We start from the raw sequence: 25,343 nt of genomic DNA on the forward strand, positions 1-25,343 counted from the left end.
GCTCGATCAATTCCGATATTAATTTTTAATCGTGATTGACTTTCCTTTATTCCGACGTCATTCCAAAATCTAACACTACCGGCATACAAAGTCTTACGTCTAAGGGGGAAGTTTTGAGGACTGTATTGCTTAAGCTGATAGCATAACTGTGCTTTTGATAACACCCTTTTGATAATATAATCCCACTCTTGTGCATATATAATATGTTACACTCTTGATTCGTGTTCCTAATTCCTATAAATAGCATAGCAGAATGTCAACATAATCATAAGCTCATAATCCTTTACATAATTACATCGAGTGAAATCAATTATCAGTTATCACAAACATGGCTTTTTTTGTTGCATTTCTTTGTCTCATAGGGTTGGCAGTTGTTCACCCCTCCCATGCACAAAACTCACAACAAGACTACCTCGATGCACATAACACTGCTCGCGCCCAAGTTGGGGTGACAAACATCATATGGAACAGCACTGTTGCCGCGTATGCTCAGTCCTACGCCAATTCGAGGATAGGCGACTGCAATCTCGTGCATTCCGGAGGGCCTTACGGTGAAAATTTGGCGAAAGGAACTGGTTCCTTCACAGGCACAGCTGCAGTGAACTTGTGGGTGGCTGAGAAGCCTTACTATGACTATGCTTCCAATGCTTGCACTGGGGGAAAAGAATGTCGGCACTATACTCAAGTGGTTTGGGCAAACTCCCTTTCTGTGGGGTGTGCTAGAGTCCAGTGCACCAATTCGTGGTGGTTCGTCATATGTAACTATTATACTCCAGGCAACTACATCGGAGAACGTCCATATTAAGAACGTAAGGTTTTACGCATACTGATATATCTCATGAGAAAAGGTTGTTTACAACTGAAAGATACAATAAGCTTCTTCGAGATATATGGTACTAGGTAGATATATGAACATCATCCAATGGATAAAATAAGAGGCGGTATCACGCTTTGGTTCAAAGTGATCACATCCCTCAACATATGTTTTAGCTTCCATTCCCAGGTTTCCTTGTACTGTTACAAAGAATTTCAAATTTTCAATACATCTTCATTACAGTGGTGCAGTATTTAACTATTTATATAAACATCTTATCAGTCTATGCGATACCCTTTACCCTTGGTCCTTAGATGTGTCTGTAAAATTTTAACATTTTGCAGATAATGATATTATCGCTCAAACTGCATATCAGCATACCTTTCAAGTCTTTCTTGAAAAAAAGTAGAATGAAACTTTGCGTTTGAGAAATCCTAAAGATTTCTACAAACATAGCACTGGAATTAATCAAAATATTTCCTTTCCATACAGCTTAATTTATATGTTCTAAACTTCTAATGATACATTTCCATTACAATTCATCATACAGCCCTCTGCTACAGTAAATCAATGTACCGTTGTAACGACCCTAAAATTTCAAGCTTAAAAACTCAAAATTTTAAAGTCGTTAAACACAAAACAATTTCAATGAAATCGAAATCATTTAACGTGCACAGCGGATCATCACTGAGTTCTCAATACAACTCAGTCAAATCGATTATTACAAACCAAATTATAATTCAACTTTATAATAAATGGAAATGAATAATCCTCACAACAACCTCACAAGATAGTCACACAAAATCCCCACACAAGCTGGAGGTAAATAACTTCAAGTCCTCTGAGCGGTCCGTCAAATCCCGCTAATCCACACCTGCGGAGTTATCCACTACACCATCGAATTGGTGCACCGGGATTGTAAACACAAACCCGGTAAGCTTTACAGCTCGTATGAGTAAAATAAAAACATAACTCGCATATCAACATATACGGAAATCCAGAAATCAACAAATATAAATGCACTCATGAGTCAATGGACGGCCCATCTGGTCGTCCCAAAGAAATATGAAATAAGACGCTCATGAGAAATTAAGTAACCCTTCTGGTTACCCAAATGCATTTATATCACGGGTACCAAGAACGCTGGTACACATCTGTTACCCCTCTCGTAATACACCGCCGATATTGGATAGCCACCCGCTACCCAACATCCAAAACAATCTGAGTACCCATGAGCAGATAACCACCCGTTACCTCACATGCAGTACTAAGGCAGACAGACTAGAGCTCTAACTGTATCGTAACTTTCGCCCGGCCAAAGGCTAGGTTCCGACTTGCCAAACACGTACAATAATCTCACATCATATTGTACCAAATCACGTCCGAAGACAAATCAACATTTTAACAATCTCAATGTTAAAATCACGTACAATAATCTCACATCATATTGTACAAATCAAAATCACATGCTCGATATTTAAATCTCGTCATCGAAATGACATAAATCACGATAAAATCATAACAGTATATTATATAACAAACTATATATATATGTACATATTTACCATTTATACAATATATATAATCTATTATATCATATACATGTTATATTTCATAAACACGTCCGAAGACAAAACTCGTCCGAAGACAAAACATTTTAACAAACTCATGTTAAAACCACGTACAATAATCACACCTCATATTGTACAAAAATCAAATCACATACTCAATATTTAATTCTCGTCATTCGAAATGACCAATTCCAATGAATTCATAACAGTATATAATATAGCAAACTATATATATATGTACTTATTACCATTTATACGACATATATGTAATCCGCTATATTGTATACGTGTCATAATTCAATATTAAAAACTCTTGCAAAATCTTGAATCACCGCAAGGGTAGATTCGTAAATAAGTGAGATTTTACTCACCTTTTCAACTCGAGTGTAATTCCACAATTTCCGAAGATAATTCATTTCCTTGATTTATCGATCACCTTGAAAAGATAAGAAAAGAAATTTAGAAACGTTTCGTCAACCTTTAAATGTCGAAACAGTAATAATCGGTTACTGTTCAACGATTTTCGGTTTTACGAAGTTACTGTTCCCCGTCACTATTCAGTGTTAATGTTCACTGTTACGGTTCACGTTACTGTTACTATTCACGATCACTATTCGCAGTAATAATCACGATTACTATTCACAGTAATAATCACGTATTAATGTACAAATACATAACCAATACGTATCGTTGTACGAATACATACTGTTTACGTATTTCTGTACGTATAATCACTATTCAAATGTACGTACTGTTTTAGTAAATAAAAGTTACCGAATTACCCTTCCAAAATTACTTTTTACTTTTACTGAAGGTAATTTTAGGATAAAACCGTAAAAGTAAATAGTAAAACAGTAACTTTTCTGTCATGGGCATTTTTGTCATTTCACATCACAGTAAAATGGTAAAAAGGTAAACCGTAAAATGGTAAAAACAGGGGAATTCACCCCATTGTCTCCGATCACTACTCCGGCCTCCAAAATCTTATTCTAACACTCCCAATTCGGCACACAACATCAATATAGCCTTCACAAGAACTGAAAAACATCAATTAGAGGGTTAGGAGCGGAATTGCCACCTGAAGAACTAAAAATGCAAGCCGAGGATGCTGCTCTGTTCTTGACTCCAATCCGAGTTGCTACAGTCCTCCTTCTTCATTGCCACTGTCCCTTGGATGGCTGTGATTGCTTCAAAGTCTCTTTTAGATCAATTAGGGTCAGAGGAGCTCTCAATTTCGACAAGAAGAAGGGTGACGGTGATGGTGGTGTACCGACGGTAATAAACCCAGAAAAAGAGGAGGAAAAAGAGAGATTAGTCCCTGGTTCATCAAATTGACATAAAAATTAGATCGGGTATGAAGAGTTTAGGCAAGCTCACCCAAAGAAGGAAGGAAAACATCGTCGAAATCCGCCGGAGATGATGAGCTTCCTCGGTGGTGTTCGACTGCCTTGATTTAAATCTCACCAATTCGTGGGTGCAACGGATGATCGAGGAACATGGCTTGGAAGAGGATGAAAAGGCGATCAAGATGGTGGTACTGCGTGTGTTGGGCTCGCCGGAGTGGTGGCGCTAGACGGAGGAGAAAGAGACGGTGTGGTCTCGGTGAAGAAGGAAAAACAGAAGGAGAAAAGAAATGAGGGAGAGTGAGCTCGGTCCGAGAGAGAGAGAGAGAGAGAGAGAGAGAGAGAGAGAGAGAGAGAGAAGAGAGAAATGGATTTCCACAAATGGAAACCCTAACAGAAAAAGTTCTATATATACCCATTTCTAAATCGGAAACTAAATTCCATCGTTAATAACTTCCACCTCCGACGTCCGATTCAAACGCGTCACATGTCCACGCACTCGTATCGACGAGCTCTACAACTTTCGTGAAGAAAGTTTTCACCAACGATCGACGGAATAAAAGTCGATATATTTGTTACGGAAACGTAACGTTTTTCAAATTAAGCGTTCCGATAACGTTTTCGTTTTCGATTCCCGACGTTACAAAATGGAACGAACACGATTTAATATTTTCGAAAACTTATAACTTTAGAAATAGTCGATTAACTCGTCCCGAAAAATCGGGTTATTACAACCGTACCATTGATCTCTACGATGCGAGAACTAGTTACGTAAGACTTTTATGAAAGCTCGACAATTTTAGAGCGCTTTTTGGGCGTTTGTTACTAACCTCTTCACTCATTGAATTAGTTTTGTCAGGGAAGGATGTTTTCCTACCCCGCTCATTGCTTTCATCATCTTCATTGTCATCACTACTTTCTTCTTCATCACTGCTACTATCATCTGATTCATCTCCACTACTGCTATCCGCCACTGATATTACAGGCTGATAATCAGAAACTGCAGCTTCTGCAGCAGCCACAGCCTCAGGAGTTCGAAGATCAACAACACCCAACCTACAGTCCTGTCAATAAGAGTGTGTCAGAACTCAATTTTAAATCCAATAGACTAATCAATGAGAGAGAGAGAGAGAGAGACCATACTAACGACTTGAGATTCATCCCCGGTGAGCGCTTGGATGTCATATTTTTCTGGATTATCCTACATTCACAAGATAAGAAAACAGGCTGCGTGTCAACAAAATTGCCTGCATAGCATAAGGAATGTGGCATTAATTGCAAGTTGGGTACGGTAACCTTCGCATCAAGCTGCAATTTCTCATTATGTTCTGCCATGACTCCCAAGAAGTTCCTCATTTTTCCCAACACAGCCAGCCAAACAAACAAAATGAGCAATAATTTTCAAAGTGATTTTAATATAATATACACAACAGGTAGCATAGACAACTAAAGAACATGATAAACTGCATCCTACAAGTTTAAGCTAAGGGAAACAGAGATACACTAAGTGTTTATAACAAGGGAATGTCTGAAACTCTTACCAGCTTGTAACAGTAACTCAGTGGACTATGGAAGATGGAAGTTTCATTAACAAAAGATAACAAATTCTGACCATCTACTCAGCATTTGAAGGTCAGGAGAGTTGGGTTTTTTTCCCTGTACATGTGCTTATCTTCTTCTATTCTTCATGATGTTTGAGGGAAGGCAAAGGAAAACATAATTATTTGTATCTTGTACTGTTCCGCGTTTCAGTATTAATGCTTTAGGAGCTGGGCTAAAAGGTTTGGATGAATCAATAAGACGTTGATTGTAATCCTTTCCAACATTTGAGGCACAGTCTCATTCAGTTCTTAGCTATTCTATAGATTGCCGACCTGTTCCCGGAATTTCTACCCATTCTGCTTGAATTTTCGGGTAGCAACTTTGTTCAGATCATGTTGAAGAGCTCATATAATATAGTCTATGATGTATTTATTTCTTCAGTATGCATCATAGTTCACCTTCACAATCCACATTAGGAGGCAGAACATGATTTTGTTTTAAAATGATATCAAGTTATCAACATTCCCAGTTTCCCGGTTGATTTTGTTTTAAAATCATTTCGACATTCTCAGTCTCAAGGTTATTTACAGCCACCTTTGATATACTGACAATGAGCCATGCATCTTAAGGTTGAATACTTATTTTGTTGGAGCGTATCTTATTACTTAGTCTAGAAGACAATTACATTGGATTAAGATAAGAGAAGTTGTATATAGGGTTTGATTTGAGGCAAGATACAACCTTGTTAGTCACATGTTCTCATAAGCTTTGGGTATCAAAATTGCTTATGGCTTAGCAGACCATGCCTGCAACAATATAGGTCTTCAATTTTGCGCATTATTCATATTCACCGTGTGTTTCAGATTTGCAGAACTGCTTGAGCTTTGGCAAGTTGGCTTTATTCCAAGGTTGCAGAACTGATGGGTCATAACTATTCTGTGAGGTTACTTAACTAGTATGACTTGACCAATTGTAAGTGTTATTATATGAAATTCTTTTCATTTCTGTTATATATGTTACATAACTTGCATCAGATGTTTGTGGTAAATGTCATGAATGGGTCTGCTTTGGAACACAACAAGTAGTTGGAAGTTGTAGACTTGAGTACGATCACCACCTCTTGATAGTTCAATTTGATTAGATGATGTGATCTTTTGGAATTATTTGTTAATCATGTAAGAAAAATGATTTTAGAACTTTCTGTTTGAACAGTCGACTTCCTAATTTCCTTGGAGGCCTTGCTCATCAAAGTCCCTGGAAGACTTCTAAATTTATAACATTGCTGTCACAGATATTATACTTAATAGGACCTACTTGGGAGGTGGAAGAAAGAGTATGAAGAACTCTTTACCATATCTTGCATACAAGATTTAGAAAACAAAAACAATAAATTCCAGTGTTTCTGGATCGGTGTGAGAAGAAAACAACAGTACTATTAGGAAAGTGCAGCAAACGATATATCCTCGCAGTTCACCATCATAATCAGACACAAGTTCTTCAATGAATTATAAAAGACTGAAAGGCATTGAGAATTCTCTACCAAGATATATAATACCAAATAATCAATATAAAGGAAGGTGTATTCAGATATCTAATGTACCAATTATAGCAAAAAACCACTTACAAAATCGAATTATGATAGTAAACTGAAGCCATAACATGTTTTATATAAGATATCAGCAAAATTTTACACTCTTAAAGAAAAATAATACAAACCTTACTCATCGACCTCAGCTTTAATTTCTCTTTGTAGCTCATCCTTGTACTCTTCAAAACTTCTATCAAATTTCTCCACAGTACCATCTTCAACAATCCAAATTTGACTCTTCTCTTCATCATCGCACACCCTTGAAATGAGTCTAGAGTCATGACTGACCAGTACAACCCCACCGGTGAATTCGTCAAGTGCATCAGCCAGTGCATCAATGCTCTGCATGTCTAAATGATTTGTGGGTTCATCCAAAAGCAGAATGTGGGGCTTTGACATGGATATCGATGTGAAGACAACTCGAGCTTTCTGTCCTCCAGATAATTTTGCAATAGGAGTAAGATGGTTGTGGCTAGGGAGCCCAAACTTTCCGAGTTTTGCACGCACAGCCTCCTGCTTGCTAAATCCCTCTTGCTCAGGATGAAGACGTAGAAGATATGAAACTGGAGTTTCGTCCATTGTCAGGAGGTCCACAAAGTGCTGTGAATACCTACCAATCCTCAACTTCTGACTCCTCCTTACTTCACCCTCAGTAGGAACCAAATCACCTGCAAGAAGGTTGAGCAGAGTAGACTTTCCGGCTCCGTTAGGTCCAACAATCGCAACACGAGTGCCCATATCAATACCGACATCAACATCGGAGAGCCTGAAATCTTCCCTGTTCGGGTAACTGAAGCTGACTTCAATAAGTTGCAAGAGAGGAGGTGTAAGCTCAGTAGGTTCAGGAAAGTGGAACTCCACACTATAATCCCTCCACTTCTTAGGAGCCTCAACTTGGGTGTCCTCTTCATCAACCTTTCCCTTGCCTTTGCTCTTTGAGACTTCCTTGTTAATTTGGAACTTTGCTCGGTCCTTGACTTTCTCCTGCTGAACCCGACTTCCACTCCTTCTGGCCTTTTTCATCTCCTTATCATAATTTTCAAATTTTTTGTTTACCTCTTTGCGGCGCTGCTCATATCCAGATTCAAAATCATCAAAATTTCCACGATAGAAATGAAGCTTCAGATCGTGCAGATGAATAATCTCGGTGCACACTGTGTTAAGAAAATCACGATCGTGTGACACAACCACCAAAGTTTTCTTCCAGCGGCACAAGTATTCCTCTAACCAAAGAACAGCCCTCAAGTCGAGATGATTTGTTGGTTCATCAAGCAACAAAAGGGTTGGTTGCACAAAAAGTGCCCTAGCTAATGAAATTCTCATTCTCCAACCACCACTGAATGATTTAGTGGGACGGACTTGCATATCCTTCGTAAATCCCAAACCGGCAAGAATCTTTGAAGCCTGGGCTTCAGCAGCATCTGAACCCATCAGCTGCAATTGTTCGTACAACTCCGCAAGCTTCTCTCCCACATCATCATCATGACTGTCCTCTTCCCCATCACCAGGAGCAGAATCTGAATTCTGCAGTGCTGCAACCTCTTCCCTGATCTTGACAAGTTCTTCATTAGCTGAAACAACTGCTTCAATAGCACTTCTATTATCACCAACTACTTCCTGTTCAACTAAAAGAACATCAATGTTCTTTGGTACTGGAATCTTCCTCCAAGCAAGAAGCTTCAATAGGGTAGATTTACCCATCCCATTTGGACCAACCAAACCATACCTCTTCCCATGAGTTATCTTCACCGATGTATTCTTTAGCAGTTCCTTTCCTCGAGCTGCCACGGAAAAACTATCTATTGATATATCTTTGATATTAGCATCTGCATCTTCCCCTTCAAGCACTGAAGCTCTGCTTCCAATAACAACAGTGAAAGCATCACGATCATCTTTCAGAGCCTCCTTCTTTGACAGTTCAGCAGCATGGGCAGCGAGAAGGTCTTTCTTTTCACGTTTTTTTAACTCTTTCTCAGATACAGATATATCAAGCGTCTTAGACTCAGATCTCCTTTGCTGATTGGACAGTAGTTCCTCTTCCACCTCATCATCAGAGGGAGGAAGATCAATACCATCAGTGTAGGATGATTTTGGTGCAACTTTTGCCTTTGCAGTGGAGGAAGAGGCTTTCTTGGGCTTATCAGGTTTCTGATCCATGTTGGCCAACATGGAGGAGACTGTTGGAGCTTTAACTTTCTTTCCATCTTTAGAAGCATCTTTTCCAGTTGACTTACCCTTCGAGGGTGCACCAGCTTCATCTGACTTCTTTTTTCCCATTGCAGCAGTACCTAATTAACAGATAACAGTAAAATGAAATCAACTCTAATAAAGGGACAGTTTCTATCCAAGACGATAACTTGAATGTACAGCATACAAAACAAATCCTACGCTAAAACTCAAGGGATTATAAGAACACAAGCTTTCCATCTGTCTCTATAACTCATGTACATAATTTTTGGCGCGAGTTACATCACTATAATAATCTACCATAACGCAATCTATCAGCTCAAAATATAATCAATCCCGCATGCACATGCATATGCAAATTGATAATATATAGATAGGACAAGCAAGCTTCATGACTTTGAAAATCAGCCTCCAACTTAATTCCTACGGATTAAGGAGATATATCTCTCATGCAAGGTCAGATGCATCTTATCCAAACTGAACTTTCTCAAGGAACTATCTTTATACGAGGTAGCTAGTCATAAACTGAATCGAACACACAGTGCCACTTCATACATAATCCCAAAGTTAAAGACCGAAAAAAACAACAGATGTCTACTATAAGGATAGACCTACAGACCTACATCAAATCTCAGACATTGCACTCAAAAACAGTCATGCACCTAGTCTTGCAAAGACCCATTCTAATCAATCCAATAACACATTAGCTGTGACATTAACACATAAATTTCAAGTTGCTTTACCAAAAGATATACATAATAATTTTGATGCATAAATCAGAATCCAAAATCGAAACAATAGTAAAGTAGATAACAAAAAATTACAATATAGACGTCAATAATTTTCTATGCAAAGCAGATCTAAGGCTCTTTTGAGCTGCAAATTGAGCTAACCCTAGTTGCGTAAACCAACTCAATACAGCCTCCATCTCCATTTTACTACTTTCACCAATACCTAACCTCAGTTACAGCTTGACCTAACAACACATGCATATTCCAACTACACAAGAAACCAAGCTCCAATCGATCAATAAGAAAAACACTGTTAAGCTAACAAAACCGCATCCGGCTTCCGATTTCATGTAAGAAAATAAAAACAGAAGAGTAATCAAAACACAGAGAGCCATAAACAGATACATGTTTGCAACTGAAGCTCTGAATTTAGAGACTGAATTCCATGAAATCGGAATGAAGAGAGAGACTGTGATCAGAGAGGGACTCACCGCGGCGCTTGGTGGAAAAACGAAGGTGAAGGGGTTCGGCGGGATACGAAGAAGAGGCTGCGAGTGAAGCAGACGGTCTGCCGGAGGTAATGGCAGAGAAGATGGTTCGGTGCGTCGGTGAAACTCGGTGGAGTCGATGTGCTGGTTCGGTGGGAGAGAGAGAGAGAGAGAGAGAGAAGAGAGGATGTGAAGGAGAAATGTAGCTGAAGGGGTTTTGAAGAGAGAGGAATTGGGCTCGGGCCTTGGGCCTTGGGCCTGAATCAAAGAGGAAAAGGTTGGGCTCCTTTAAAGCCCTAGAATAAAACCCAAAGCTTAAAAATCAATTTTCAGAAAAATACTTTAAAAGAATAAAACTTTAATAATTTGTAAAAATAAAACCGAGCGACGGAAAAATATTACGAAATATTTCTTGGCCATTATGGTGACACGTAGCTTAACATCGAAGTGTTAAACTACTAACTTGACATTTCGGAAAAATGTCGAGACGTTAATCTCAAGTGTGGGAAAGTTTCAAGGTATTACACCCTACCACCATCCTCCTTGCACCAAATAGGTCGGATGCCGACCTCGGTTGCTTGACGCAACCGTCACCGCTCCAGCGGCCGTCCTCTCCCCTCGGGCCATGGAGAAGACTTGAAGTACTACCCTAAAAGAACAAGCAGCAAGGCCTCGAAGAAAACTCAGCAACTAAGAAAACTCCGCCTAGCACCGCCTAACCTGCAAATCCGGCAAATCTCCACCACCGCAAAGTGGAGCAAGCGAAGAAAACTGGAAGACGCGACCCGATATCTGAAGCAAGAGAGCTTAAGAAAACGCCCCGAGACTAGAGAACACCACCCTTCTTTTGCCACCGTCACACGCAACACCGACCCTCAGAACTTCCCGACAGACAGCCTTCCTAGAAGGAAGCCGCTGCTGCCGCCACCCAAAACCCTAAGGGGTCCGAGCCTTCAACGAGAGTCCGAGGAAAGCGGAGCTCTTTCCAAAATGTGTTAATCACGGCATTCAAAGTACCACAATCTACTTTCAATTCATATTCAAATGAAAATGAACCTAAAAGCATTATTTTGATAAGGGAATGAACCTCGAAATATTACATTAGTTGGTTCTAATTTTCTATCGAACTCCCTTCTTTTAACAAAAGAAATAACGTGCCCAATACACCACTTGGCAGTTGGCAATTTTTCTAATTACCCAGTTTAATAGACTTGGCATAAATCAGAAGGCAACAGTAGATTGATGTTTTAGGTAAACTAAATGAAGAGAATAAACAAAATCTACTTGAATGAAACCTGTCCTTTCGACTTGAACAAAAGTCACAAACCTGAAGAGCCTTCTATGCAATCAGGTATCCCAACGTAATAGAAATGAGAAACGAAATAGATTGGGGTACGTAATTCATTATAAACCTAGCTCGATGACTTCCGATTATAATTTTTAATCGTGATTGACTTTCCTTAATTTCGTCATTCCAAAATCTAATCCTACAGACATGGAAAGTCTTACGTCTAAGGGGGAAGTTTAATTTTGAGGAATCGATTGCTTAAACTGATAGCATAAGTATGCTTTTGATAACATACTTTTGATAATCTAATCCCACTCTTGTTCATAAATAATATATTACACTCTTGATTCGTGTTCCTAATTCCTATAAATAGCCTAGCAGAATGTCCCCATAATCATAAGCTCATAATCCTTTACATAATTACTTCGAGTGAAATCAGTTATCAGTTATCACAAACATGGCTTTTTTTGTTGCATTTCTTTGTCTCATAGGGTTGGCAGTTGTTCATCCCTCCCATGCACAAAACTCACAACAAGACTACCTCGATGCACATAACACTGCTCGCGCCCAAGTTGGGGTGACAAACATCATATGGAACAGCACTGTTGCAGCCTATGCTCAGTCCTACGCCAATTCGAGGATAAGCGACTGCAATCTCGTGCATTCCGGAGGGCCTTACGGTGAAAATTTGGCGAAGGGAACTGGTTCCTTCTCAGGCACAGCTGCAGTGAACTTGTGGGTGGCTGAGAAGCCTTACTATGACTATGCTTCCAATGCTTGCACTGGGGGGAAAGAATGTCGGCACTATACTCAAGTGGTTTGGGCAAACTCCCTTACTGTGGGGTGTGCTAGAGTCCAGTGCACCAATTCGTGGTGGTTCGTCATATGCAACTATTATACCCCAGGCAACTACATCGGACAACGTCCGTATTAAGAACGTAAGGAATTACGCATACTGATTATATCTCAGGAGAAAAGGTTGTTTACAACCAAAAGATACAATAAGCTTCTTTGAGATATATGGTACTAGGTAGATATATGAACATCATCCAATGGATAAAATAAGAGGCGGTCTCACGTTTTGGTTCAAAGTGATCGTTGAGGGATGTTTATGTTTTAGCTTCCATTTCCAGTGTTTCCTTGTACTGTTGCAAAGAATTTCAAATTTTCAATACGTCTTCATTATAGTGGTGCACTATTTATATAAACACCTTATCAGTGTATGCAATACCCTTGAATGTAGGGGTGGCAATGGTATAGAAAACCATTCCAACCAATTCGTATACCAATATGTTGGTATACCAAATACTTGGTACATGGTATATGGTACAGTATACCGTACCAATATTAAAAATATGGTAGGTAGGTGGTATAGATTTTTCATATACCATGGTATATCGTACCTACCAACTTATATTATATTAAATTATTTAATTAAAAAATATATATATATCTTTAAATTTCAATTGTAGATTTATTGAAAAATAAATCCAAACACTAATAGCAAAATGAATTTTCACACTGATTTTAATCCGTGTGAAATAAGGATATCTCACACGAATATCTGTGTGAAAAAGCTAATAACCACGGTGCGCATACAGATTGATTATCTGTGCGGTTTGGAGGGGGGCTAATACTCTTAACACACGGATCATATGTGAGTTTTACTTGCGGGTCCCTCTGTTTATAAAAAACTGCAATTCAATTTATGTGGTTTTAAAATGTATTTTAATATTTCATACGGTGTGCAATAACATCAGAGCTCTCCCAGATCTCTGTGTGAAAAAAGTGACCGGATTCAAAAAACAATTCGCACAATTTTTATAAATTTATAATTCCTTAAATCATATTCCAAAATCCACAAACTCATTCTCATTATTAGATTTTTGGTAGAAATCAAATCTCAAACTTATATTGGTGAATTTACTTCATTACAAATCTCTCAAACAAGTTATTCCCTCTACAAAATAGTGATTCTTGGAAGAAAAAAAACTATACACGAAAATGATGTCGTGCCTCTTTGCCTCTTGATGATGTATTGATGAATCTACTCCATTACACATCTGGATCTTGTTCATGTCGTTGTCTTGGGTTTTTGGTAAGTCTTGATAGAGTTTCTGGTAACAAGGAACACAAAAACAATATTTGAGGACTACTGCCTCCATTAAAAATGAAAACCACATGAAACTATGAATTGGGGAGAGATACAGAATTGCAGATCTGGGCATCCGAAACTACTGCCCAAAGAGAAACTACATGTGCTAAAGAAAAATCCCATGATTCATGGCAGTAAATCTCCAAGCTGATAATACCCATAGATCAACACCAAAAAGATTTATGATCTAATAACAAATCAATTCGAGATCTAATACAATATGGGTTAACAAAAGTAAACCTGGAACCGATCTGAATTTGTGTGGGAAAGTATCACCCTTCTGGGCTTCTATGCTCTTTAATGATGGAGGTTGTGTGAAATATGGGAGCTGAGCCAACAAGATCGGGGATTTTATGAGGGAGAAAGAAAAAGAGAGGCTGAAAGCATTTAAGATTTTAGGGTTAGAGGTTAATTAGCCACTCTCACACGGATGTCCATGCTTAATTATCAATTCAGACAAAAATCTGTTTGCACATATATTTAGCACTAATAATTGTAACTCTATAATCATATAAAATAATAACTATTAAGATGTATGCACCGAAATCTGTGTTAATTGTGGTTCCCACGGACAACTGTGAGAATAGATTTCTATATCCACACTGAAATTTGTCTCTAGTATTTTTTTAAACGGAATTCTGTGGTTTCTTCAATTGCAAAATTCTTGTGGGTCCAATTATCCTCATTTCACACGATTATTCGTTTGAAATTGTAATACTTACAGATATGTGAAAGTCTGTGCTAACTAAATCACTAAAATCAGTGTCAATGTGTTTTTTTCTAGTAGTGAAACCATATATATCTACTAACTTTAATCTAATCTCTCTGAGTTTCTTTCTCAAGTACACTATTTTTCTCGTCTTCAATTTCTTTATTTAATTATGAATGAATCGATTCAATCGAATTCTCAAGTACAAATGCTTAGACCTATTAGTAGCACCATCACTGATTACAACATGTCAACATATATCGCATTTAAACCTATCATTTATTTTTTCAATTTTTTTGAGAATTCATAAGTACTTTAACAGTTTGACTATTTGGACTTTGACTTTCTATTTATGACTTTGTATTTGGTAATTTGATTGAAGTTATATAAGACTTTGGAATTCTATTGTTATTTCACTTATTTATTATTATTTATTTGGGTTGGGCCTTAAAATTTTTGGGCCTTAAATATGTTGGTACAAGCCCATTACCAACCGTACCAACCGAGTACCAACCGAGTACCAACCGTACCACTTAATTGGTATACCAATGTTATTGGTTAGTATAAATTGTGGATTTTTCATATCAAATATATATTGGTTGGTATATGGTATTGAAAAATTAAGACTGGTATACCAACCAATCCAGCCCTACTTGAATGTGTATGCAAAATTTTAGCATTATGATATTATCACTGAGTCTTTCTTGAAAAAAAGTAGAATGAAACTTTGCCTTTGAGAAATCCTAAAGACTTCTACAAACATAGCACTGGAATTAATCAAAATATTTCCTTTCCATACAGCTTAATTTATATGTTCTAATGATACATTACCATTACAATTCATCATACAGCCCTCTGCTACAGTAAATCAATGTACCGTACCATTGATCTTTACCATGCGAGAACTAGTTACGCAAGACTTTTATGAAAGCTCGACAATTTTAGAGCGCTTTTTGGGCCGTTTGTTACTAACCTCTTCACTCATTGATTTAGTTTTGTCAGGGAAGGATGTTTTCCTACCCCGCTCATTGCTTTCATCATCTTCATTGTCATTACTACTTTCTTCTTCATCACTGCTACTATCATCTGATTCATCTACACTACTGCTATCCGCCACTGATATTACAGGCTGATAACCAGAAACTGCAGCTTCTGCGGCAGCCACAGCCTCAGGCGTTTGAAGATCAACAACACCCAACATACAGTCCTGTCAATAAGAGTGTCAGAACTCAATTTTAAATCCAATAGAATAATCATTGAGAGAGAGAGAGAGAGAGAAAGAGAGAGACCATACTAACGACTTGAGATTCATCCCCGGTGAGCAATTGGATGTCATATTTTTCTGGATTATCCTACATTCACAAGATAAGAAAACAGGCTGTGTGTCAACAAAGTTGCCCGCATAGCATAAGGAATGCGGCATTGATTGCAAGCTGAGTATGCTAACCTTCGCATCAAGCTGCAATTTCTCATTAGCTTCTGCCATGACTCCCAAGAAGTTCCTCATTTTTCCCAACACTGCCAGCTAAACAAACAAAATGAGCAACATTTTTTTTCAAAGTGATTTTGATATAATATACACAACAGGTAGCATAGACAACTAAAGAACACGATAAACTGCATCCTACAAGTTTCAGCTAACAGAAGCAGAGATCAACTACAGCTCGTAGTGTTTATAACAAGGGAATGTCTGAAACTCTTACCAGCTTGTAAGAGTAACTCAGTGGACTGTGGAAGATGGAAGTTTCATTAACAAAAGATAACAAATTCTGACCATCTACTTAGTATTTGAAGGTCAGGAAAGTTGGTTTTTTTTTCCATTACATGTTCTTATCTTCTTCTATTCTTCATGATGTTTGAGGGAAGCCAAAAGAAAACGCACTATTTCTTTCAAGGCCTAGAAGGAGAGAGGAGAGATGTAATGTCCTGTTTAGGCCCAATGGAGATAATAAGCAGCTCCTGATCAGTTTTATCACCTTAACCCTCAACACTCGTTATCTAATCTGATGAAAGGAGCCCTAGCATCAGTTGCTGAGACACAACTCAAAATTCTCCTCTATGCAATTCCAACAAAATTCTCCCCTAGCATCAGTCATGTAATTTTTTCATAAGGACAAAAAAAAAAGGCACATCACAATTGACCTTGACAAGCAATGAAAAGATCAATTGGGCTCTCAAGGGCACGTAACATCTGATTGTATTAATCGGGTTTGGACTACAGCTTGACATTCCAGTAGACATCACACACCATAGTATTACACTCTGTCTAGTATCCGAGTAAGGGATTGAACACATCAATACACTTGTAGAGTAAAATGACAATCTAGAAAACATGGCTTAACCATTAATCAAGAATTACTGATCCAATATTGAGATAATCTAGCTTTAACACACGAAATTTCTGTCATGTATCTCAAAAGCATGATTATTACCAATAAACCAAAAGAAAAGACGAAATCTATTAGAACTAGGAGATAGTAAACACCATAGTTAGAGTGTCAAATTGAAAACCAGAAAACTTGAATGAATCAACAGTAAACCCAAATAGAAAATGAAAACGCACACTGGCTTTTGGGAGGAGGACCAATGATGGGCTTCTTCAATTGCGCAGCCTGGGATCTGTTTTTACAAACAAGAAGTGTGGATTCTGCAAGCAGAGACAAACACAGAGTGTGAGCTTGGTGATGAGATTGAGAGCTCCAAATTAAGCACAATAAAGAGAAAAAGAGAGATACCCAGTGGTGAAATAGAAGACTTGTTGTGCTCCAACTGCAAAAGGTCCTTGCTTGTTGTTCCCATCTTCCTCTTCGACGACTAATTAGGGTTTTAGATTCTTCAGGGTTAGCGGCCAAGACGATGATGCTCCAGATATTTATAGTTTGTGTTTCAAAATATTATTGGGCTCAATATTTGGGCCGCAAATTTTATAGAGTTCAATTGTTCAAAACTTTAAATATATATTTATATTAATAAATGTTTTCATAGATAATTGTTCATTCTGCCCGTTTATAATTTGGTGGTACAATTTTGTACATCAGAAACCTTTTTTTTTCTGTAGGGATACCCTGTAGTTCTGGTTGTGGACTACATTCTACTCGCGCATATGAGTGCCCATAAGCATTGGGAGCCTTGATAGGGACATGTTCTTGCCGTGAATAAAAAAAACTCTTTTTTTTGTTACAAATGGGATAAAAAAGATCCAAACAAAAAAATAAGGAACTTAAGAGATTACATAAGAGCACTTCCTAGCTCTAGAAATAGAAGCAATAACATCGAGGAAAGAAGTAGAAGCAATAACATCGAGGAAAGCCTAGGCAGCATGGACAAGGGGACTATCAAAGATAATCAGACGAAAGCTCATGTGTGATGCTATTCTTTGCCAGGGTATCAACAGTCGCATCACATTCCCTAAAAATGTGGCTGACGCAAACATTCCTCATCTTCTTCATAAAATTTAAGCAGCCAGAGAGCAAAGAGCCAAGAACCTTTTTTGTTTATCTCGTTCAAGAATGTTAGACCTCTTTTAATTCCTCAGTTTTTCATCATTTTAATGTTTTAACATTCATCGAGTTTGACATATTTCCGAAACGATACATATTTTGATCACCGACATCCTTACTCGAGTCCTCTTTGTAATGCATGAATGTGGAGGCCAAAGCCTAATACCATACCCAAATATTGAAACCAAGAAGTGAATAAGGATACTGGCATATTGCAAATCTGAAGACTAGTTAGCCGGTAAAAGGTTTATTTACTTCCAAGGATTGATCATATGAATACTTTGAAGTAATATATTAAGTTTTCAAACTGTTGCCTCTGTTCATCAAATACCCTCTATATAATCAGTAGGGAATAATTATCAGAGAAGAAAACAAAAGTAATGCTAAAAAAAGGAATATATAGATAGTGTGTAGGATCATCTATTTCTATGAATCCGTATTCAGTACTTGGGTAAAGAACACTCCTTTGGAAGATTTCCTTGGAACCTCTCCTTGTCTTGGCAATAGTCATAGATCATGTGGTACTTCCTAACCCATTTGAACAACCTTCTCTGTGTATTTGTTAAGGTGCTGTATCTTTCTTGGTGCCACCAATTTGTAGTGCTCTCTGCCCTGCAGAACCTAGCATTTCCATTCCAAATACATGCATCAATCTTGTGGTTTCTAAATGAAGCTATGAAGGGGCCTTTTGACCAGTCGATTTTGTCACGGCCACCTCCGGTCGCCCAGCTGTCGCCGTTCCATAGGCTCGTTTTGATGCTCATTGGCTGCCACCTTGGATATGCTACACCCTTGTCTGCATGGTTTCTGTATACTCTGATGGGAACCCAGTCCACCATAAACCTATAGCAACAAAAAGAAAGGACACAGTAATGTTAACAAAAAGCTTGAATGGAAGGCAGGACTCAGTTTGTGAATTAAGGTTTTTGAAACAGAAAGGTTCTTATTCTCCAAATCACGTAGTGAACTTTGAAAGGTGATCGACTTACACAATTTGATGAAGGTTCCATAATATGGAATAGGTATGAAAGTCCTTTGTTGGATCAAACCAGAGGTTGATCCTCTCTTCACGGTTGTCGAATCCATCGGCAAAAATGTTCGTTTGGAGGATATATGGTTTGCCTTCAACATTGCCAAGAAACTCAAAGTCTACTTCATCACGGTTAGGTTGATCAGATGTCAGCTGCATTGATCGGTTAATCGAGATTGATCATTAATATATTTGTATTGCCTTGTAGCAAATAGCAATTAATATAACATTAACTGGATTATTATCTGAACTTGTACAACTTTGAATGCATGTAGTCCTTACATAATAAGCTACGACTGTGCCTGCTGAACGACCTGGTACTAGCTTTATTTGCATATCAATTTCTCCAAACAAGAACATCTGGTTTGAAGCAAAACCAGCACCTTCGGTGTTTAAATGAAAAACAAATTATCAGAAATAAATCAAATGCTGTTAGAACTATGTGAGTTTTCTAAATTGTGAACATACCGGATTCTTGGTCGAGCTTCAAACTCCTTGTCTTGCCATCAGCTGAAGTGTTTACATGGCTAGGAGACCATGTCACAAAGAAATCCTTATTGAAATCTCCCGTTGAAACAACCGAACCACTTGTAACTTGAGTCGATATCAAAGTAAGAATCCCTAGAAAGATGACAGTTCTGTGACATATAGTCATGGTCAATTTCTGGATTCTTTTGATTGTGATATGTATGGAGGATGATAACAAGAAGTTGAAGGAACTATATATACATAGGTATTGTATGGGAGAACGGTGAAAAATGTGCTTTAGAACATTTAATTTAAAAGACAAGAAAGAAAATGTGTAACAGAAGGAAGGAAGGTTATTGTGTAAGAATATCTTTAGGGGGAAGCAAAGAAATGTTAGTTGTTAGCATCTTCTGAAATAATCTTGTTAATTAGAATGTGATTATAACTCTGAACACATTGTTTCTCTTTTTCATATGGCAGAAATAGTAGACTGAGTAAAGCTTGGAAATATCTTATGATGGATAACCCAACTTTACTAGCTGATTTGTACAATTGAGCTGAGCATTTTGTAAGGGCTACTGTGATTCCATTTTAACTTCATCTCTTAGCTAGGCTTTCCAAATCAGAGCTTATCTATCGATAAGGTTACCAGAAAGGTGAAGAAAGATCGAAAAACTGACTAGATTTGTTTCCTTTGTAGGACAACTACAATTAGCTATACAAGCATCGCTTGCATCGTCCATAAGGTCTTCGAGAGGTTATTCTTTCCCTCCTTTTGCAGAGTTGTGCAGAAGTTGGGTTTCTGTTAGTCCTTTTGTTTTTAAATTGCTGTAATAATTTAACTTTTTTTTTGTTCCAACTTTCAGTAGGAAGTAGGAACAGAAAGTTCACAGTTAAACAATTCAGTTGTGGAGGTCATTAGCAGAAGTAAAGGCAAGATTTGTAGCCAAGCAATGACACTCAAGTATCTTCCAGCTGCAAGAAAGAATCATAATACACTTGCTACTTTTAGCCCCCAACCTAAACCATGCATCATATGATGCCACAGGTAAAAATGGATCAGGGTTGATAGAGCAAGCAACATTTATATAATCTTTTACAACCAACGAAAGGACTCACTAATCACTACGTACTATAAGTGTTGGTAATGCATAAACTCATCCGAAACTATCGAAATGTAAAAGCAGATTATTTGAAAGGTGGCTGTAGCGTTAATCCAACTGCACATCATTACATGTGAACTAATTGAATACTTAACCTACTGCTTTAATGTGCCAACAGTCCAACTAGCTAGTAAGTAGTAACATGAACCGGTCAGCCGGCCGGACTATATCATTCAATCGCATTCGCTCTCTGGAGTATGTGGCATGCATGCATGATGAGGATCTTATTCTTTTCTAGTAAATAGAGGAGTAGCCGGCCGGAACCCCGGCTACACCTCACTGTCTTTCCGGAGGTTCTTTTTGTGCTATTGAGAACTTGCTTGCTCTTCTGTAAGTTATAGAATAAGATCAATAAGTACAAGAGAATGAAGATGAAGAAAGAACACCCTTAAACACTAGAACTAGGCAAACCTATTGGTTTGATTACATCCAATTAAACTATGTAGGTAACTTCACATCCCAATTAGCAATACAAGTGTCTCGCGGAGTCATTAATAAAGAGTAGTACGTTCTTGGTTTCCATGTGATTTTAATATTGCAAACAAGAAAGGGTTAAGTAAAAGAACATGTAAGCATGGCCTTTTCGCCGGTTAATTAGTGCCATAGACCAAGTTAAACAACATATCCCCCACCCCTATATCATTCCAACAAAGACGACTGATATATCAAGGTTTGACGACAAAAGATATATATATATATATATCAAGAGAGCTTCTTGTTAATGCAACTGGATGAATTGGACCCCTCTATATGTTCTTAGTCAGATTCCAGAAGGGGATGGCCAATATGGCATTCTGGGAGCTTGTCTTCATGTTCTGTATCATTTCATTTTCCAACAACTAAATTATAATTAGACATTTAGACTTAGACATGCAACCTTTCCATGTGGGGACTAATGCTAAGAGTGAGCTTCTGTAGGTTATAGAAGAATCTCATGATTTGGATGTTGAGGCAATCAAAATCTGCATAAACAAGAGGAGCCAGTAGAGATTAGGATGATATATCATATATTGACGTTGAATGGGTACCAAATTTGGGGCCATGGTGATAGAGCGCATGCCATTATCTTGTCTTCTTTCAACCAATGTATATCTGTGCAATCTTGTCATCAAGGATCTTAGTAAGGAGGTGGGATAAAATTTGTGACTATATCTTGAGTATCACCTTGGAAAAATGTTTGGGTTGGCATTTGTAAATTTTCCAAGTTTACAATATAGAGAATTTTGCAAATACATAATTCAATAATATAGCCAAAATTGACTATCAAGATTAAACCATTGAGGTATCTTAAAAGAAAAACGAGCTTGCATCAATTAGTTTAATCAAAACTAGTCATGAACACACCCTACGTGTGTGAATAACCTCACACGTAGTGATTTGTAACTTCTTTATAAAATATGAGATATTTTTTCTATTTTTTTATGTTCTAATTTTACTATTTACCTTTTTATTCCTTAATTATTAAGCAAAATTTTAAATTAGCATATGATGAAAAGATGTATATGTAACTTCACAAGCTATTTGATTGACAAAGTGAGTTTGATTGACAAAGTGAGTTTGAGTTATACGACTGTAGATGATTATGTGTGAAAATATTCCAATCTAACTTTCGGACATGTAAGATTGCGCAAGAACCATTGAGCTTGTAACGACCCCAAAATTTCGAGCTTAAAAACTCAAAATTTCAAAGTCGTTAAACACCAAACAATTTCAACGAATCGAAATCATTTAAAATGCCACAGCGGATCATCTCTGAGTTCAAAATACAACTCAGTTAAACCGATTATTACAACCCAAATTATAATTTAATATTATAACAAATGGAATTGCGTAATCCTCACAACAAACTCACAAGATAGTCACACAAAATCCTCACACAAGCTGGAGATAAATAACTTCAAGTCCTCTGAGCGGTCCGTCAATTCCCGCTAATCCACACCTGCGAAGTTATCCACTACACCATCGAATTGGTGCACCGGGATTGTAAACACAAACCCGGTAAGCTTTACAGCTCGTATGAGTAAAATGAAAATATATAACTCGCATATCAATATATACGAAAATCCAGAAATCAAATAAATATAAATGCACTCATGAGTTAATGGACGGCCCATCTGGTTGTCCCAAAGAAATATGAAAAGAAGCGCTCATGAGAAATTAAGTAACCTTTCTGGTTACCCAAATGCATTTATAATACGGGTACCAAGAACGCTGGTACACATCTGTTACCCCTCTCGTAATACACCGCCGATATTGGATAGCCACCCGCTACCCAACATCCAAAATAATCTGAGTACCCATGAGCAGATAACCACCCGTTACCTCACATGCAGTACTACGGCAGACAGACTAGAGCTCTAACTGTATCGTAACTTTCGCCCGGCCAAAGGCTAGGTTCCGACTTGCCAAACACGTACAATAATCTCACATCATATTGTACCAATCACGTCCGAAGACAAATCAACATTTTAACAATCTCAATGTTAAAAATCACGTACAATAATCTCACATCATATTGTACCAAAAATCATGTCCGAAGACAAATCAGCATTTTAACAATCTCAATGTTAAAATCACGTACAATAATCTCACATCATATTGTACCAAAAATCATGTCCGAAGACAAATCAACATTTTAACAAACTCAATGTTAAAATCATGTATAATAATCTCACATCATATTGTACAAATCAAAATCACATGCTCGATATTTAAATCTCGTCATCGAAATGACATAAATCACGATAAAATCATAACAGTATATTATATAGCAAACTATATATATGTGTACATATTTACCATTTATACAATATATATATAATCCATTATATCGTATACATGTCATATTTCATAAACACGTCCGAAGACAAAAACTCGTCCGAAGACAAAACTCGTCCGAAGACAGAACATTTTAACAAACTCATGTTAAAACCACGTACAATAATCACACCTCATATTGTACAAAAATCACATCACATGCTCAATATTTAATTCTCGTCATTCGAAATGACCAATTCCAATGAATTCATAACAGTATATAATATAGCAAACTATATATATATGTACTTATTACCATTTATACGATATATACGTAATCCACTATATTGTATACGTGTCGTAATTCAATATTAAAAACTCTTGCAAAAATCTTGGAATCACCGCAAGGGTAGATTCGTAAATAAGTGAGATTTTACTCACCTTCTTTCCTGCGTGCAACTTCCACGACCCTGAAAGTAATTTCCTCACTCGTTTCGTCAGTCACCTAATAGCACGATAAATGCTTAGAAAATGATACTTAAAATATCAGGTGACGAGTTCAGCACAGCTAAATGTTGTTCATAAAACATTGTTCACGGAACACTGTTCATGTTTACTAATCACTGTTTTTACTAAACCACTGTTCAAAGCTACTGTTTTTACCATGACACTGTTCACATTTACTGTTACAGATCACTATTCACAGTTACTGTTACAGATCACTATTCATGCGGAGTTACTATTCATTCGGCGTTACTGTTCACCGACCGCCACCAATCATCACCAAATTTCACCACCACAACCTAAACAACATTTCCAACAACTTCCTAGTTGACACCAAGGTCTAAATACGAGCCTAAACAGTCCAAACAACTAAGAACATAAAATCGGCACTATTCACAAATCCTAGAGCCTAAACAGTCCAAACAACTAAGAACATAAAATCGGCACTATTCACAAATCCTAGAAATTGAAATTTTGATTCGGGTACTTACACTTCGATTTGGCTCGATTCCTTTTGTGGGAATGTTGCTGGGACTGAGACAAGCAAAACCCCCCAAGAATCTCGAGCCATGGTGGCCGGAGGAGGCGGCGCCGCCACAGCAGTAACTTCCGGCGGTTGCTACACCGTGTGTGGTTGTCGCCGGAGTGCAAGGCGTAGCCCAAAAGATGGAGCTCGTCGAGCCCGTCAGTTTGATAGGTGGTACGACACGAGGCGACGTCAGATGGTGGAGAAATCGGCCGGAGAAGGTTTTTGGGTCGGGTGAACAGTACCCGAGCTGATTTTTAGAAAAATCTGATTTTTAATCTCCTCTCCTTCCTTTTATACTATTTCCAAAATCAGAAACGAACTTCCGACGTTAATAACTTTCGCGTCCGACGTCCGATTCGAACGCATGACATGTCCACGAATTCGTATCGATGAGCTCTACGACTTTCGTGAAGGAAGTTTTCGCAACCGAGCGACGGAATAAAAGTCGATCTATACGTTGCGGTAACGTTACGTTTTCTAATTAAACGATCCGAGAACGTTTCCGTTTTCGTTTCGAAATGTCGCAAATATCCAATTGTCGTCTTGAATTAATTTCACAAGTTTAACACTTTGAAAATACTCGACATTTAGTTTCTAAAAATTCGGGTTATTACAGAACTACTTGCGGTGCTTTGAGGACTTAAACACAATACATGAGAATTTCTCATATGCATAATGTCTAACTACTTTTACATGTTTGTAAATTGAACTCAGGTTGAGGATTTCAACCTGACACTCAACCACTACGCCGCGCTAAACATGAATTTTATTTTATTTTTAAAGCTGGATTAAAACTCAAAGTAAAACAGACCGACCCATCGGAATATAGAATCAACCGATGACCTAAATACTGTTAAGGAGAATATTGGAGAAACATTTATTATTTACCCTATTAGTTACTAGTTCACTTATTACTGAGTTAATAGGGAACAATTACAGCAGACAATCAGTGTTTGACCCAACAAAAAAAAAATGG

The 25,343-nt window shown here is 37.7% G+C and overlaps 5 protein-coding genes and 1 long non-coding RNA gene across 6 annotated transcripts; 2 read left to right on the forward strand and 4 right to left on the reverse strand.

Moving 5' to 3' along the window:
- Nucleotides 1-316: 316 nt before the first annotated feature.
- LOC126783042 (pathogenesis-related leaf protein 6-like) lies at nt 317-1,057 on the forward strand. The gene has a single exon (XM_050508421.1). The coding sequence runs from the start codon at nt 329-331 to the stop codon at nt 803-805; it is 477 nt and encodes a 158-aa protein (XP_050364378.1). The 5' UTR covers nt 317-328; the 3' UTR covers nt 806-1,057.
- Nucleotides 1,058-1,498: 441 nt separating this feature from the next.
- On the reverse strand, nt 1,499-24,577 carry LOC126785302 (uncharacterized). Its single transcript, XR_007671038.1, has 3 exons — nt 24,330-24,577; nt 23,776-23,839; nt 1,499-1,703 (listed from the first exon to the last, which is right to left on the reverse strand). It is a non-coding gene; the product is annotated as an uncharacterized LOC126785302 (long non-coding RNA).
- Nucleotides 6,833-10,436, reverse strand: LOC126785298 (ABC transporter F family member 4-like). Its single transcript, XM_050510937.1, has 2 exons — nt 10,268-10,436; nt 6,833-9,146 (listed from the first exon to the last, which is right to left on the reverse strand). The coding sequence occupies exon 2, from the start codon at nt 9,133-9,135 to the stop codon at nt 6,988-6,990; it is 2,148 nt and encodes a 715-aa protein (XP_050366894.1). The 5' UTR covers nt 9,136-9,146; nt 10,268-10,436; the 3' UTR covers nt 6,833-6,987.
- On the forward strand, nt 11,988-12,787 carry LOC126785301 (pathogenesis-related leaf protein 6-like). The gene has a single exon (XM_050510942.1). The coding sequence runs from the start codon at nt 12,010-12,012 to the stop codon at nt 12,484-12,486; it is 477 nt and encodes a 158-aa protein (XP_050366899.1). The 5' UTR covers nt 11,988-12,009; the 3' UTR covers nt 12,487-12,787.
- On the reverse strand, nt 15,140-17,286 carry LOC126785300 (uncharacterized). Its single transcript, XM_050510941.1, has 5 exons — nt 17,152-17,286; nt 16,980-17,063; nt 15,864-15,934; nt 15,706-15,768; nt 15,140-15,623 (listed from the first exon to the last, which is right to left on the reverse strand). Exons 1-5 carry the CDS (start codon nt 17,213-17,215, stop codon nt 15,339-15,341), a joined length of 567 nt encoding a protein of 188 aa, XP_050366898.1. The 5' UTR covers nt 17,216-17,286; the 3' UTR covers nt 15,140-15,338.
- LOC126785299 (probable xyloglucan endotransglucosylase/hydrolase protein 10) lies at nt 18,277-19,615 on the reverse strand. The gene is made up of 4 exons (XM_050510940.1): nt 19,415-19,615; nt 19,229-19,329; nt 18,906-19,099; nt 18,277-18,759 (listed from the first exon to the last, which is right to left on the reverse strand). Exons 1-4 carry the CDS (start codon nt 19,599-19,601, stop codon nt 18,357-18,359), a joined length of 885 nt encoding a protein of 294 aa, XP_050366897.1. The 5' UTR covers nt 19,602-19,615; the 3' UTR covers nt 18,277-18,356.
- Nucleotides 24,578-25,343: the final 766 nt, after the last annotated feature.

This window comes from Argentina anserina, chromosome 2, assembly GCF_933775445.1.
Source record: "Argentina anserina chromosome 2, drPotAnse1.1, whole genome shotgun sequence".
NCBI lineage: Eukaryota > Viridiplantae > Streptophyta > Magnoliopsida > Rosales > Rosaceae > Argentina > Argentina anserina.

Bases quoted from the DNA above. Each gene is read 5' to 3' on its own strand.
- LOC126783042 (XM_050508421.1), top strand. From the start codon at position 329: ATGGCTTTTTTTGTTGCATTTCTTTGTCTCATAGGGTTGGCAGTTGTT.
- LOC126785298 (XM_050510937.1), bottom strand. From the start codon at position 9,135: ATGGGAAAAAAGAAGTCAGATGAAGCTGGTGCACCCTCGAAGGGTAAG.
- LOC126785301 (XM_050510942.1), top strand. From the start codon at position 12,010: ATGGCTTTTTTTGTTGCATTTCTTTGTCTCATAGGGTTGGCAGTTGTT.
- LOC126785300 (XM_050510941.1), bottom strand. From the start codon at position 17,215: ATGGGAACAACAAGCAAGGACCTTTTGCAGTTGGAGCACAACAAGTCT. The intron at 17,064-17,151 runs GTATCTCTCTTT...CTCTGCTTGCAG, and splicing joins GTCTTCTATTTCACCACTGG to AATCCACACTTCTTGTTTGT. The intron at 15,769-15,863 runs GTTAGCATACTC...TTGTGAATGTAG, and splicing joins AATTGCAGCTTGATGCGAAG to GATAATCCAGAAAAATATGA.
- LOC126785299 (XM_050510940.1), bottom strand. From the start codon at position 19,601: ATGACTATATGTCACAGAACTGTCATCTTTCTAGGGATTCTTACTTTG. The intron at 19,330-19,414 runs GTATGTTCACAA...TAAACACCGAAG, and splicing joins GAAGCTCGACCAAGAATCCG to GTGCTGGTTTTGCTTCAAAC. The intron at 18,760-18,905 runs GTAAGTCGATCA...TTGTTGCTATAG, and splicing joins TGGAACCTTCATCAAATTGT to GTTTATGGTGGACTGGGTTC.